This window comes from Sebastes umbrosus, chromosome 8 (genome assembly GCF_015220745.1).
Source record: "Sebastes umbrosus isolate fSebUmb1 chromosome 8, fSebUmb1.pri, whole genome shotgun sequence".
Taxonomy (NCBI): domain Eukaryota; kingdom Metazoa; phylum Chordata; class Actinopteri; order Perciformes; family Sebastidae; genus Sebastes; species Sebastes umbrosus.
Genome location: NC_051276.1, coordinates 9,042,125 through 9,058,025, shown reverse-complemented (window position 1 = coordinate 9,058,025; position 15,901 = coordinate 9,042,125). Strand labels below are relative to the sequence as shown.

The 15,901-nt window shown below is 41.8% G+C and overlaps 1 protein-coding gene across 5 annotated transcripts in view; it reads left to right on the top strand.

Moving 5' to 3' along the window:
- The window catches only part of LOC119492522 (tight junction protein ZO-2-like), a 79,481-nt gene that overhangs the window by 42,979 nt on the left and 20,601 nt on the right, over positions 1–15,901 (top strand). For all 5 annotated transcript variants that reach the window (XM_037777019.1, XM_037777016.1, XM_037777015.1 and 2 more), the window contains exons 5-10: positions 2,323–2,872; positions 5,178–5,281; positions 6,016–6,169; positions 13,276–13,381; positions 13,775–13,893; positions 15,150–15,213. In XM_037777019.1, the coding sequence (XP_037632947.1) occupies positions 2,323–2,872; positions 5,178–5,281; positions 6,016–6,169; positions 13,276–13,381; positions 13,775–13,893; positions 15,150–15,213 (1,097 nt within the window). The remainder of the gene's footprint in view (positions 1–2,322; positions 2,873–5,177; positions 5,282–6,015; positions 6,170–13,275; positions 13,382–13,774; positions 13,894–15,149; positions 15,214–15,901) is intronic.

Sequence of the window (15,901 nt, the reverse complement as noted above, 5' to 3'; positions counted from 1 at the left end):
CCGACAACATGTCGTACAGGCTACAGTAGTTCTGATCGAGCATAAACCGACCCTGAGTCAGTAGTGACTGAGCAGCTAAGAGGTCTGAGGCAGATCACTGAGTCATCCGTGGAGCTCTGCAAACAGGGCTAGCCAGCACTGATGAGGAGGAAAAGAGTGCAGCGGAGTGACGCTCGCTGTTTTGCTCACTTTATTGTAGCACCGTACATCTACAGGAACAGATTGTGTGTATGTGGGTTTTAAGTCTCCTGCACAGTAATGTCTCAGGTTTTCAGCCTGACTGCGTCTCACGCTGCCGCAGCTCTAAAAGTAGCAGCACTTCTCTCCCGTGTGTATAGTGGACTAATCTCAACGCTCCATACAGCTAAATATAAAAGCCTGACATGTCGAGGGAATCTGATTTGCTGCTTCGAAAAAACGCTTTCACGACATGCAGCTGTATCTTTACTCTCACTCCTGTCTGAGAGAGTCAGACAGAGAAAGCCATTTAGTTTAAAGCTGCGTTTCTTTTAGAGTTGTTTTTTAGTCTTATTGAACAAACTTGTCGGTTAAAGTGAGACACCCCAGGTGAATCGGATAGACAATTAACTAACAGATATCACCATGAAACTTACCCAGTCGATTACTTACATTGTCTTTTTTTAAAACCAAAAATCAGATAACAAAAAAATGTTGTTTCTGCACTGTTGTATTTGATGAAGAACAGAACAAGCAGATAACATTATTGACAAAATAATCTTTACTCAACCAAGGTCCACAAACTTTTCATTTCTTCTTGTTGGTTTAAGCTTGGTGAAGCTGCTCTGCTCATCCTGGTCTAATATACAGTTTATGTCTGTGAGATTCCTCTATTAGGCTCTGATCAGACAGATATGCGGCGCTACAGGCGCGGGCGCTTCAAAATCAACTCGGCAAAGCACGTCAGGTAGAACGGTGTGGTGCACTGGTAGTGCGGGGCTGTGTGCGCAACCGGGCGTTCAAATGTGATGAATGGGAAAACAACGGATTCAAGCAGACATTGAGCTCTTGCCGTTGCTGTGCTATTGGATGAGGAGGGGAAAAGTAATTATATACCACTAGTATATCAACCTTTCATCTGCATTTGCCATTGTCCCGCTGTTACCTACCACATCTATTTGCATCAAAACAGGAAGAAAGTGGTAAAGCAGTAAGGCCAGCCTCTTGCTTGATTTGATTGGCTGCCTGGGCCAAGTTTGATGAGCGGTGCGACTCTGCGCCTTCCGCTGAAAGGTTTAAACTTTTATGTGCGCCTAAAACCCACTAGAAAAACGTGATATGTGGCAGAAGAGAGGAGCGCACGCCAGTACCATAGGAAAACAATGGCTTTACTGGTGACGCGTTGCTCTCTGATTGGGCCTTCACCATCGCCGTACCATCCTGGCGTCTGGACTTCATCTAATAAAAAAACTTAAAAATTACTGATAGTTTCTAGCCGTTATTTGATGTTTTCAGTAACATCAAATGCTTTGCACAAAGCATCACATGCATGCCTACATAGAGCTATGGAAGAAAAGGGATTCTAAATGAAGTTCCCTGTAACTTTAAATTATTTAAATCAGTGATTCCTGACAGATTTTGAATTCACATGCAGAATCTGTAGCAACGGGACTAGGTTTTGGTATCGGAAGCCTTCTGGTTTCCGTTTGTAGTCGGAGTAATATTGCCCAATCACGTTCAAGCAGGCTTTGGTTGAATGCAGGTAAACAGTCCTAATGGAGAGCAAAAGAGGCGGATCCCACTGTCTGTCGTCTGATGATGATGATTTCGCTTTTTATTGATTTAAAATTAGCTTGTAAACTGGCTACTTGAGAAATAATCCGTTCGTAGACGTCGTCTCTCAACTCCAACTCCAGTCTCGCATCTCAAGTTGCTCATCGGACTGTAAACAACAAGCAGGAAAAGGAGGTCTTGGATATTCCGCTGGCTACACCAGAACCCCAGAAACCCCCACAGGCTTATCCGACATTGGACCGCTAGCCGATGGGTTCCGAGATTTGGAACTCATTGGTGATTCCCAACCAACCAACCAAAGTACTGCAGTTGCCAGGGAGTATGCGGAAAAGAAAATCATGATTTGAAATTAACGCAAACTTGACGTTTGGTTTACTAAAAAGAATATAAAAATCAGGTTCCAGGATCAATTTCCGCTCTTATATAATTAGTAGTGTAATAATAAGATTGTTTAAAATGTGTTTAAATGAACACCTTTGGGAAATGGCGGATGGTGTCAGTGAAGAGGTTCTCAGATCCAAACCAGTTTTATTAAATGGCTTTTTGTTGTTTTTTCTTTTTCTCTGTCAGACGGTGAAGAGACCTCGCAAGATGGTCCACTCACTGAAGCCGCCCGCGTCCCCGAGCGGAGACAGCCGGGTATACACCCCCTCCAATCACTACTACGACGCTGACAATGACAACAGCTGGTACCGTGAACAAACCCGGGACCACGCCTCGGAAAGCAAAGGATACCTGGACCCTGAGTACAGGGGAGGGCGGGACACAAACCAGAGAGGAAGGAGTCGCGGGAGGAGCCAGGAGAGAACCTCGCCCAGCCCGGACAGATCCAGGAGGGACGGCAGCCGGGGACGAGCCCTGGACACCAGTGCCGACCGCCAGAGGTACCACAGCCGAGGCCGCAGCCCCGGGGACAGCTACCGCATGGAGGACAAGTACGAGCGAGGAGAGGGAGAAGGTGGAGGAGGAGGAGGATTAGGAGGAGGAGGAGGAAGAGGAGGGAAGTATAGGAGCAGAGACCAGCTTAATGACAACCCTCCATCTCCAGAACCTTCCAGAGAGCTTGAGCCGCTGGAGAAACCTGTCAATGTCCTGTTGGTGAAGAACAGACCCAGCGAAGGTAAAACACACCAGCTACCTGCTACGGCTGCCCAATGAACTGAGACATGACCGTAGACTGGCATGTAAAATGAGTCACTACTTCTTTCACTCACCATTGAGATGACGATTGTTTTGATTTTTAAATCGATCAAAGTTTTTCTAATAATTTGTCCGCTACCATTTTTATACAATTAAACAAAGTATAAGAAATTGACACCTGCCTGAACATAGGCTTCACTAATATAGAACTTATTGCAGGGCTGTTGTATTGGATTGTATCAGATTATACAGGTGTTTTTATCTTCTTGTCACTCAGTGTATTGAATGACTATAAAACAACGTTATAGAGCAGGCACTGTAACATTTGAGAAATAGGAGCGAAGGGTTCCTTGTTTACCACTGCGTTGATTGGAACTCAGTTGTTAAGTGGTATGGGATGGTGGTGGTCTGCTTAAGGCTTCTGTTATAGATATGTGCAGTTTGGTGGCAGGGATTCTGTGGTAGTTTGTGTGGTCTGGGTAGCTTCATTATAACAGGTCGACATTTTTGGTTTGCCTTGAAAACCGTAGTGACAATGAACGGATCCAACGCGGGTTGAAAACGCATCAGCAGGTCGTTGTATGTCTGGTGTATGAAATGTTTGTATCCTCACGGCGCTGTATTTTTAGAAACTATGATTATCTGCATCTTTTCTCTCATCTTTCGCCCGCATCCAAGTGCAGTCTCACTCCCTCTTCCTCTCCTTGTAGTTGTTGTGGTTATACAACTGAAGTTACATCCAGTAACTACAACTTTTCTCCTGTGATGTTATTATTTGCTGCCACGGCAGTAACTGGCGTTACCGGTGGAATTACTAGTTGTTTTTGCAACTTCAGCGTGGAGCGGGCATCACCAAATAGCGGACCGAGTGACAGCTCCGCGCGCTCACCAGAGCAGCTCCAGTCTGTGTCTTCAGTCGTGTTGAGAGTCTATTACTTGCGATGTGTAACTAATCAGCTAGCGCCATGGGGCGGGACATGAATAAATCCCCAAATAGCTCATGAAATAAGGAATAATCCAACAACATTATCCATATTTAACATTATTTATTATTAGTTGTTCTCAAACGGACATCACTGTTTGTTGTGTGTAGAGGTGCGTGTGTGTACAGTAGTGTGACAGCGGCACTGAAACGGGGAGATGGAGACAGACAGAAGAACATGTCAGCCTGCTGCGCTGCGCCGTGACGCATTTTTGGGGTTTCGATTATTTCTCATCGAAGCTCATATTATTTTTTTGAATACGTAAAAAGTTCCACACTGCAGAGTTTGGTCTAATTTAAGTGCGGGTACAATGTTATTTGTCAGAAGCGGCATTGGCCACATTTATTTCTTCTTCCTCACCATCACCAGCAGGGTTTCCTCGATTATAACACATTTTTATTTCACTGTTATGCAGCTATCTCTCTCTCTCTCTCTTACACGTCAGATTCAGATTTGTTTCTATCCCCTTCACTACGCACACTAACATTGTCTTGTCATTTGTTAATGTAACTTAAAGAGATACTCTGGGTATCTGATTTGATACGACAGCAGCCTGTTGCACCGGACAAATTTAACTTTGATTTGAAGTTAAGTCTGAAGTAAAGTCAAAACTAACTGCTACATTATAACTAGTTAGCTTCACAGGGGTTGGTAAAGATTGTAGAAACATTTTTTGTTATATTTGTTGAAATTCTCATTACATCCCAACAGCAATCAATAAATCAAATGCTCCCACAAAAGTATCTGTCACAGGACTGTAATAAACCCGTCCAATCATTTCATTTGGCCTGAATGTAACGATTGGACGGGTTACCAGTCTTCCTGCGTACACTCTGACTGTGCACCCATTGAACATCACCGCAGTCTTCCACAAGCTGCGAGCTTGACAGCTTTGAGAAAAATAGCCATATTCATCGTTAACGTTCCATATGATATGTTTATGTTCATAATGATAATTTTGGGGGAGTGTCTTTGGAGGGAGGCCTGTTGCGACAGGCTGTCAGTGTTGCCGACTTGGCGACTTTCTGTCTAGTTTTTAGGGACTTTTGGAGCTTGTGCTGCTAGCTACTTTCATCGGAAAAGAGTTGGCAACACTGGGCTGGTTTACTCTTCCTAGTTTCTAAAGTTTGCCCACCCTGTCTTTAACAGGGAAAATGGAATAACATCTAGGCATCCAAATCCTCTGCTGAACAGAACTGCATTCACCTCCTATTTTATCAAGAATTTCCCATCTAAAATATCTTGAGTGAGTTCCAGCAGGGGGGCTTGCAGTAACTGTGATGTGTTTTATGTTTTTTGTAGAGTATGGTCTACGCCTGGGGAGTCAGATCTTCATCAAACAGATGACCAGCACAGGTCTGGCTGCCATGGACGGGAACCTGCAGGAGGGAGACATCATTCTCAAGGTGCACACATGTTAATTCACAGCACAGTCACACATCCATTCATGTTGTTAAGTTCATTCGCTTCTCTATTTTTATGCCTACGGAACAGCTGCGGCTGGAGGCATTATGTTTTCGGGTTGTCCGTCAGTCCGGCCCAACGCGATATCTCAGGAACGCCAGGAGGGAATTGTTTTACATCTGACACAAAACGTCCGCTTCGACTCAAGGATGAACTGATTAGATTTTGGTGTTTAAAGGTCTCTGTGACCTCCCAAAACACATTTTTGGCCATAACTCAAGAATTCCTGTGCTAATTATGACAATTTCTCAGAAATGTCTAACAGGATAAAATGATGAAGTGATGACATTTTGGACAGACAGTGAATTCTTTAGTTATTACCAAAAAATGTGTTTTGTGAGGTCCCAGTGACCGTTGACCACCAAAATCCGTCCATCCTTGAGTCCAAGTGGATGTTTGTGCCAAATTTGAAGAAACTCCCAGGCGTTCCTGAAACATCCCGTTCACAAGAATGGGTAAAGACGGACAACCCAAAAACCGGCTGTATTGACATCAGTGTCGCAGATTACGCCAACTAATCGCGGTAGTAAAATCAAACATAAAATTGACACCAAGATTATAAAAATACAACATACTGTATGTATACAGATGCACAGCCTCTAATGTGAAGTTAAAAGTTCACCAGGTTTACAAAGCAACCTCTGACCTTCTGTACTGTGTGTGTGTGTGTGTGCAGATCAATGGGACGGTGACAGAGAACCTATCTCTGCATGATGCTGGGAAGCTGATAGAGAAGTCGAGGGGGAAGCTGCAGCTGGTGGTCCAGAGGGACCGCCGTCAGATCCTGGTCCGCATCCCCCCCCTCGCGGACTCTGACTCTGATAATGACGGTGAGTCACTGAACGCATGGCCTGACCAACAGGGTTAGTGTTAAACCACAGGGATGTTTGTACACAGCAGTCCTGCCTACAGCAGCACCCCACGATAAGGCCTACAGAGTCTCCCGCAGGTCTGAACACGTTGTTACATCAAATCATTCTCATTATCCTTATACTATTTACATAAACACATATCTACAGAGGCGTCAGAAATGTTCCCTCAAATGACCTCATATGTATCACATGTGACTGTTGCAAGTTGATCTTAGCAGACAACCTAACTGTAAAGCCTGACTCTGGGAGTTGGTGTAGATCCAGGTCAGGAGGAAGTCTCAGCTTAAAGGTCACTGATTTAAGGCTGAGATTAGAGTAAGAGTCGGTCATTCAGTTTAAAGGGTTGACATGCTGTGCTAAATTGTATCAGGTTTTTAAATATCAGAGGACAAAAGAAATGGAGCTAGTCAGATTTGCTCTAAGCTGTGGAGGTTGAAGTGTGCCATCAGAATAATAACAGAAGTTTGTTTTTCTTTAATTGAGACAGTTCACATAATGATTAATAACATAAGCACTTAAGTTATGCTGGACAGTAATTCACAATTAATGAACTGAGTTCATCATTGAATATATGTCCTATGAACAGCAGGATATATATATATATATATATACATATATATATATATTTGTTCAACAACATTCAACACAACGTTCTATGAAAACCATCATGGAAATAAACTCAATGACATTTGGGCTAAAAACAACAACGGTTTACCATCCGAGAGTCAAAAAAGCTTCAGTGAATGTTCTTCTTTTGAAGCTTAGATTTAAAACCTTCTCCCTCTGGGCATTCCTTCACAGAGGGGAGCCGCTGGGTAGGAATAATCTCTATCAATGATCAGAGCCTTTTTAAAGAGAGAGAGACGTGGGAGTGGCATGGAAGTCATTTTAGATGCAGCCTCAAACATTTTTTTTTAATAATGCATTCTTTTCAGCAGTTGTCAGGCAACTAAACTGAGATTGATGCGGATGTTAGCACACCGTCCATAACTACTGTGCAAAACTGGACCATAGCCTTCCCTTTTAAACTTAAAAAAAAAATCAAATCTCTGATGAGCCAACTTTTAAAATCGATCGATTTAAGATTTGTAGAGATTATAGTGCCAAGAATTGTAAACTCTTTCTCAATTGGCTTCCTGGCAATTTCAAAAGGTAGTTTCCTACTTTCCCCAGTGCTGAAGTCTGTGATCATCTCTTTAGTTTCTCTAATGTTAAACGGAAGATTATCATCACTGCACCGGCCCACGATATTAAAACACTCCAATATGCTGATTTGACAGTTCCTGGTACTATTGTCGGCAAATAAAATGTCATCATAATCGGTACAATAGGTTGTACAGAAGGAAATAAAAAGCTGTGGAAAAAAGCAGAAACTCTGGAGAGTCCCGATGTTAAATGGTGTCGAGTGTTATTGATTTGGACCAATTGCTTCCTGTCCTACTATAGACCCCTTTTCTGTTAGTGAACATGATGACGTATCTTTGTAGGAGGAGGCAGAATAATTCTCTGAACACGTTAGTTAACGCTGGCTAGCAGGATTTGTTGGCTTGTATTTTTCAACAACGGCTGAAGAAAATATAAGTTTCTCTGAATATGTACAGTGACTCACCCTCCGGTACCGCAAGAGTTACTTGAGAAAGTGAACATTAACCCATGTGGTCAGATTGGCCGACCCTACGCGCTGACTCAATGGCCAGACATTCATACACCTGATAGAGAAACCCAGCCTGCATAGTAAAGAGAAACTGAGGGTGTATAAATCTTTGGATGCCTTTAACTCTCCTGCGGAAAAAAAGTTGGCAACGGCTGCATACACTGCAAAGCAATCCAAAAAAAGTCAGTCAAAAAGAGTCGTACAATATCGGCAAAGCGTTTCAGAGATGGTGAGAAAATGTTGCAAATGGTTTAGCTTCTGCTAACCGCAGCCAAAGGCTCACAGCTACGGTTAGCAGAATGTTAAACTATTGGCAACATTTTCTCACCATCTCTCTAATAGTTTAGTGTGAGCTCACCACTGCGGTGCAGCAGCTGTGACGGCTGAGATGGTTTTCTCTCCGTCTCTGAATCGCTTCGCCGATATTGTAGCTCGCTAGAGCCTTGAATTAGAGTTTTGTCATCTCAAAGGTATGTGACACAATTTCAAGTTCGAGCCATACTCCTTCAATTCTGGCACCCAACAACACAGCAAGAGGACATTTTTTGATGTGTAACTTTAGCCTTCTACTCTGAGGTGATTCGTGTTTGCCTCCAGTCTTTACTTTGTTTTGCCTCCAGCTAACACCGTGACGTCATCATTACGTCGACACTAAAAGGGTCTATAAGTCAAGAACTCATTGAAAAAAGAAATTAAGAAAAAAGAAAATGCACTCAGCTTCTGGAAGAATTTCCCTGAAGACTATTGCTAACTAATTAATGTATTAATAAATAAATGCATGAAGGCAAAATAATGAAATAGAAATAGAAGATTAAAATATGTATTACTTTATTATTTTTTTTATTACATCGTTGAAACACAAATGAAATGTTTTAATGACATTCTTAATGAATTTTAATGAACCAATGAAAAAGGTAATAATTATTCCTCGTGACACACTTCAGCCTCCATATAGAAAGCACATTTTAACGAATGGAAGGATTTATAATTAAAACAAAGTGTCCATTGGCATTATTTCAACAGTTTTTACAAGAGACATTCAGTTCCAATCATGTTTACATACACACACATACAAAGGTTGAAAATATCAGGCATTCAAAGCAGCTAAAAATACCATCTGAAACGAAGCAGTCTTGAGTTTCTGCCTGCAGCTGCTCAGCTCCTGTGTGTGACTCTAAAAGGAGAGAGGTCACCAGCAGGTCAGGATTTAATCAGGACCTCACTGTGGGCTGAAGGTTCTTAGGAACTGAACTGATCGTATTGATTTGAAAGTGCTCATCTTGACAAGCAGAAGCGATCCCTGTAATCGCTCAAAAGTGCAATCTCTGTCTGTGTTTTCTCTTCCAGATAATATGTCATACTTTTAGATGAAGGACCACCCAAGACACAGCATGTGTAACACTCTGTTGCCTTTCTTTAAGCTGTAAAACGGCTCTGACGCAACCTGACTAAGTTGTAAAGCTTTCACACCTTTTTGCACTTCTCTTTATACTGCTCTAAAAATCTTTTTAACTTTTTAATAATACATGATTCATTTTTCCTGAATAAATAAACACATTTTAATCACAATGCACTTCGAATTGTGTGATTCATTAAGTATAGAAGTTGAATAATGCCAGTGGAAGAAGTCAGTAAAGCTGTCTTCAGATGAATTGTGCTTTATTTTTTATATCATCTGAAATTTTGAATCATGATGTTGCAGACAAAGGGTGATGATTTATTTTTGTGAATACAGAATGTTGCATGACAAAGCGTGGCTCATGAGTGGGTAAGATGTTTGTTGAATTTGAATTTTCCGTGTGATAACATAATTAATGATTTGTCCTAACAGTGTAGCAACTCGCCGTTGTCTGTCCAGGTGGTATATCTGAACTCTCGTCGCTCTCCCTGTTGTCTCTCGCCGCATTTCCACCTCACACAAACATTGTCATACCACGCTGACACATCTCACTGCACTGACAGGGGCCACTTTACTTCATTGATGGCCCAAACCTGGAGCCTGGAGATAGTCTACGCAGACTGAGCTGCTGGCTGGGTTTGTTCGTGTTTAGCGTTGCAGATTTGCTATTTGGAAGTAGTGTACACCTAATGCTACGAACAAATAAGGGTCAAAACAGGCACGCGTATTCTCACCTATACCACATATAAAACAGTCCTAAGGTAGTTGCTCTCCTTTTTCCAAACGCTGTTGGATTTTAAATTAACATTTTTAATATGAACAATTCCCAGGAAGTTTAACAGAAAGAACTTTATCATTGGGATCTAGCTACAGTACAGGGAAACTAGGTATAATGTTCTGAGACACAGCTCATATTAAACACAGCACGTATTGAAGTTTTTAAGAAGTTTCTAAGCGGTTTCCAGAAGTTGTCCAGTAGTATTTCCTTGGAAGAACTGTTCAAAGCCTCTGACAGATTAATTTAAACCCAATTAAATATGCATTTTATTATAGAAATATTATCCTCAATATTTGTTGAATTGTATGCTTGCTTGTAATTTACAACTCTACGGAAAGACGAATTCACTACCAATAGCACAAATGGAGAAATCATCAAGTCAGTGAACTGCCTCAGTAATAGTTTGCTGCTAACATTAGCTAGGATTAGCCGCTATATGCTTCTGATCAAACGAGACCAAGTAAGACTGTAGTTGTAAAAAAAAAAAAAGTGTGTGTTGAAGTAAACAAGGTGCATTTTATTGCTTAGGAGTCCAACTTTTCATGTGTGCTATTTCTTCATTCAACAGTTACATAGACTGGCTAACCTGACACTACGTCAGCACCCTGGACAGAAATCATTGCAGCTGCTTTCATTTGTGCTGCATTTGCGATGACATTGGATTCAACACTGGTACAAAATAAAATATTTTAACTGTGAAAAAGTCCTGTTTAGCACAGATTATGTAAAAAAGTGGATATATTTTGATCGGTGTTAAGTGACCGATTCTGACTGTGTGCGTGTGTACTGTATGTTGGCAGTTGGGGTCAGGATGTGTGCTGGCTCCAGCAGGAAATGAAGAGTGTGTGTTCACCTGGAAAATACACCTCTGCACCTCTGCCACTTATTACAACGCTGACTAACTAGTAAAGCTTTGTCCAAGCAGTCACTGAGTAGTGAATCTGTGTAAAATGGACATGAATGGCTTAGAGTCTAAGCTTTTAAGCCTTAGATATGGATGGATTACTGAACGGGCATACCAGGCACAGGCCCAGGGGCCCAAAGTGTCAGAGCCCCCCCACAACCCCCCCCTTGCCTTCACCTACAAAATGTCATACAAAGAGACTCAAAAATGAAATGACCACGAAAAATTATAAAACGACTAAAAAGAGACATAAAAAGACTACAAAGAGACCAAAACAGCTGCAAAGAGACTCACTACGACTATGAAAAGGGGCAAAACAACAACAAAGAGACACAAAATGACTGCAAAGAGACACAAAGGAACTACAAAGAGACTCAAAATGACCAAAATAGACATAAGACAACTACAAAAAGACACAAAGGAACTACAAAGAGACTCAAAATGACTATAGAGAGACACAAAACGACTACAAAAAGGGGCAAAACAGACGCAGACAGGAATATCCAATCTGTGTGTGAGTGTTTGATGGACCCACAGATAGATAGACCGGCCCATATCGCCATCCTTATGACCCGCCTCTATAGGGCAGACTCAATATTGATTGGTTCTTTGTGATCATCAACACACTGTGCAAATTTGTGTTGCTATATAACTCTGAATGATGGAAGTTGGTGACACTTGGCCATATCAGGTTTGACACATTATTGTCAAAATTCCCTTTTTTTTCTGTCTGTCTCTCTCATCCTCTGTCTTACATCGTTTCTCTCTCTCTTTTCCATTTCCATGTTTCATTCTCACTTTTCAAACTCCATCACTTCCGCTTACAGCCCTGCATGCAGAATGTCTCTAACCCTAATCAAACTAATTAACACGTCCAGTACTAGATTGTACCTCGTGAAACACGGCCTCTAAAAAAAAGATCTGCTTTTTTTGTCTGCTGGTTTTTATCATGGCGTGTTGTTTTATCGCCACTTTCTTTATTTGCTCTCTATTTATGTGGTTCCGTCGCTTGTCGTCTCGCACCTGAGCTCTCAAATATTTCCTCTGTTTCTGGTTTCTTGGTGTGTACCATCGTCAGCCTCTCTCCCTCTCTTCAGAGCGGTGTGTGTGCTGAGTGCCACATTCTGACGGATAAAAGCAGCCAAATCAAAGACTCTGCCACCCATGTTCACTTCAAATGAAAAAAAAAAAAAAGAAAATAAATCACAGGAACTGAATGAAAGCCAGGGAGCTCTCTGTGGAGAGCAGGACTGTGTGTAAGCACTTTCCATCAGCTTGTTTCTGGGTTATAAAGCAGTATAGATACTCCCATGAGGCCCGGAGCTGCCCTCTTATACTGGCACTGGGGCCTCATGGATCCTTAGAAAGCACTTCTTTAGTGTCTGAACATGTCCTACTGTAGCTCTTTAAAGTTATAATCTTAAAGACATACATTATATCAAACCCCATTTTTGCAGTTTTTCAATAGTGTTCAGTGTATTTGCACCCATCCGTCCTTCTTTCACCACTTTTCTGGATGTGAGGACTCAATGGCATTATGTCAGTTTCAGAGAGTTAAAAAGAATTAAGATTTCCCTCATGCTTCTGCATATTTGGGTCCATATAGCATGAGCATTGGAGTCCTGAATAGGCTGACGCCCTGCTTTCATGAATTGCACAAAAAATGCTGATACAGCACATTGACACTTATTGATTTTTGTTGGACTAGTTGGGGGCATTGGGCGTCATGTGACCTGCAATTCCGACTAGGGCCACTAGACCGAAGTCACCTCAAAGCCCAACACTGTTCTTCAGGACTTGTTTGCTGCCCATCATGGTCTTTATTTCAAACAACCCTGTATTATTAAAATACACATCACCAGTAACACAGGTGTCACCAAACTGACCAGGATCAGAACTGGAACTTGCTAATTATCCTATACTGAATATACACACAATATGGAAGCTGATCTTCAAAGTTTACTGATACGAAATATGGAAAACAATGGATGCTTGGAAGGTAGGAAAATAATCTAAAAAACTTTGGGTGTTTTTACACAAATCTGAACAAAAAATGCTGTTCTGATTATTTCCGGACTATGAATATGGTGTGTTGGACTAATAGCTGCTTTTATCCTGAGTACTGAGCCGTGGCCCCCAGAGTTTGTCCTCATAATTCTGACAGACGGGGCTTCCGTTTTCTACTGCTGCTGGTGTTGGTGATGGTGGTGGTGATGGTGATGGTGATGGTGATGATGATGGTGGTGATGGTGGTGGTGGTGGTGTTACACAGTCTGTGTGTCTAACTGAGATGTCCGTCTGTCTGTCTGTTTGTCTGTCTGTCTGTCAGACATATCAGAGATGGAGTCATACCATTCCTATTCTCCCCCAGAGGAGAGGAGGTCCCGCCAGTCTGACCTGTCCTCCCACTCTTCTAATGAAAGAGACAACCCCAGGTAGGATGGATGAGTTGAAATCAAGAAAATACAAGTCTCAACACCTGAAACAACTGACTTCCAGTGTGGTTATGTAGACTTGTGACCTAACTTTGATGTGCAAAGGAATGGGATATTGACTTAAGACTTGAGTTAGATGTGTCTTGATTGACTTGAGTTTCAAATTTAACTTTCCCCAAAAGACATCAAAAGGCTTCAATGAGCACTAATTGTAGTTGTCTAATTAGGTGTCCCATTAGTTCCTATTGCCTTGAGGTCTTACTGTAATCTTGTCCACCTCCTACACTACATGAGCTATTTTAGCATACTCTTTAATCAGTTGCTGTTATACGTTGTAGTCCCTTTAAAACCTCTCATCTTGTCTGTGTGTGTTCCTATTCGTGTGTGAAACAGGGAAGAACCCATGAGGACACCCAAGATGTCAGCCATGGCCTCCCCATTCAGAGTACCTGAAGACCCCCAGGCCTCAGCTGAGCCTAACAAAGACACACCGCACATCGAGGAGCCTCCAGGTTACCACTCACAACACTGTCCAACTCAGTCTGCCGTGGCAGCGTCCTCACAGTCCTCACAGTACTCACATTAACTCAGTCGCAGAAGTAGCATTTATTTGGAGTGGTGTTTGTGTTCAACTGACTGTCCAATATTCCCTTTGCTTTTAGCTCTGGTTTGGTCTCCACCAACTCCCAAGGGAAATATCTGTCTCTTTGTAGCTGCTAAATGCTCCACGATGTTCACCAGCTCGTCTTTACTGTGTCTGTCTGCTGTTTGCTGCACATGTATTGTTCACTAGCCGTGTTTCCATCCACGTATTTATATGCACATTTTAAATATTGCATTAGAAAAGCTGTATGGAAGAAAAAGGCAAAAAAGTTCTTACCCTCATTTGAGGTATTTTTTGCCTTTGTTGAAAAAAAGAGTTGATGTGCTAAACGTGATAAGGAAACGCCTTTGCCGAATAAGTTCTGACATAGCGAACATTTAACTCACATTACTGATCAGCTGTTTTTGCTGTGTGCGTCTTGTTTAGTTTCCGGTTTGCAACTAGTTCTTCTTCTACTGTACTGCCGGATTACAGCCACATGTAGCCTATATCGCCAACTTCTGACCAAACTACGCTGTAGCCGAGTTTATTCACTACAAACTGGTTGATGGAAATGTGCATTTCTTTTCTGCAACATTTCAAAAGTTCACTTAAAATTCACTTGGCAATTGAATGAAAACATGGCTACAGCCCCCATGTAGTGCCCTCTGGGATGCACTTCCAATATGGTAAAGTGCCCTCTTGGGTGCCCTTAAATGTAGAAAACATGATAATGTGCCCCCCTAGAGTGCTCTTCCAGTAGACAAAGACGGGATGAAGCGCCCTCTTGGGTGGCCTTAAAATGGACAAAACATGATGCAGCGCCATATAGGCTGCCCTACATGCTAGAAAACGTTCATAGCGCTGGTACCCCACCGCAAGCAGCTGGTGCACTTTTTTATTGTAAGTATTGATTAGTGCATCTTTGAATGTATTGTCATTTTTTAGATTGAAAAAAATATCAATATTTGGAGCTGTAAATAAATAGATATAAAAAGTTTGGTATGTCATATCAGCTGCGTCTGTCCATTCTGCATCATTAGTTTTCTCCAGCAAAGGGCATGCTTTGAACCAATTGGTCATTTCCAAAGCTTCACTGTACATTTACTTTTACTGACATAACAGTTGTAAGCATAGACGATATTAACAACACTCTCCCTGATTCTTTTTTTTTGTTATCTACAGTTGCTGTAACAACCACGCCCAAGATTCTCCTCCGACCAAGTCCAGAAGATGAAAAAATATATGGGTGAGTTTTCTCTACTCACAGTTCTCCATACTTTTACTTTTTAAGCCTACTGTGTTGTTTTCCCCCAATTGTATTTTATTCGTAATGATGTGAAAATATATATATGAGAACAGATGTGAGGCCCGTATTAATTATGGCCTTCACATAATCAGTACATAAATCCACCCCAACTCATACTAATTGTGTGAATGAATGGAGGAATGAACCTCATGTCTCTGGGCACTGAATACATGTGAAACAGTGATGATATGGCTTGAGTCTGGACCTATATATGTGTATATAACAATGTCACTTTCACCACAGATCCAGAGTGTAAAGGTCAAATCATTACTGTTATCAGCAGCAGCAGCTGTGTTCACCCTGCTCTCTATACAGTGTGTACTGTAATAATTGCCAGAGAGGTATTCAAAGTACAATTACTAATTGCTAACTGAAGAAGGTCTCGGAGGACGAAAACAAAAATACGAGTCATTTTCTCATTTCTGACACTTTGGATTTAATCCAATAAAAAAACGTACACAGACCCTGTACCTTTAACGTGATTAACAAGCCCTCGGGGCAGCTGTACATCTTGGTCCTCTCATGCTGAACTGAGGACAGACTGGACGCTACAGTTACTCACTATCGCCTCTCAGAGGAAGAAGTGGTATTACAAGACAGGACGGGCCGTAGGGCTAGCTGGTTAGAA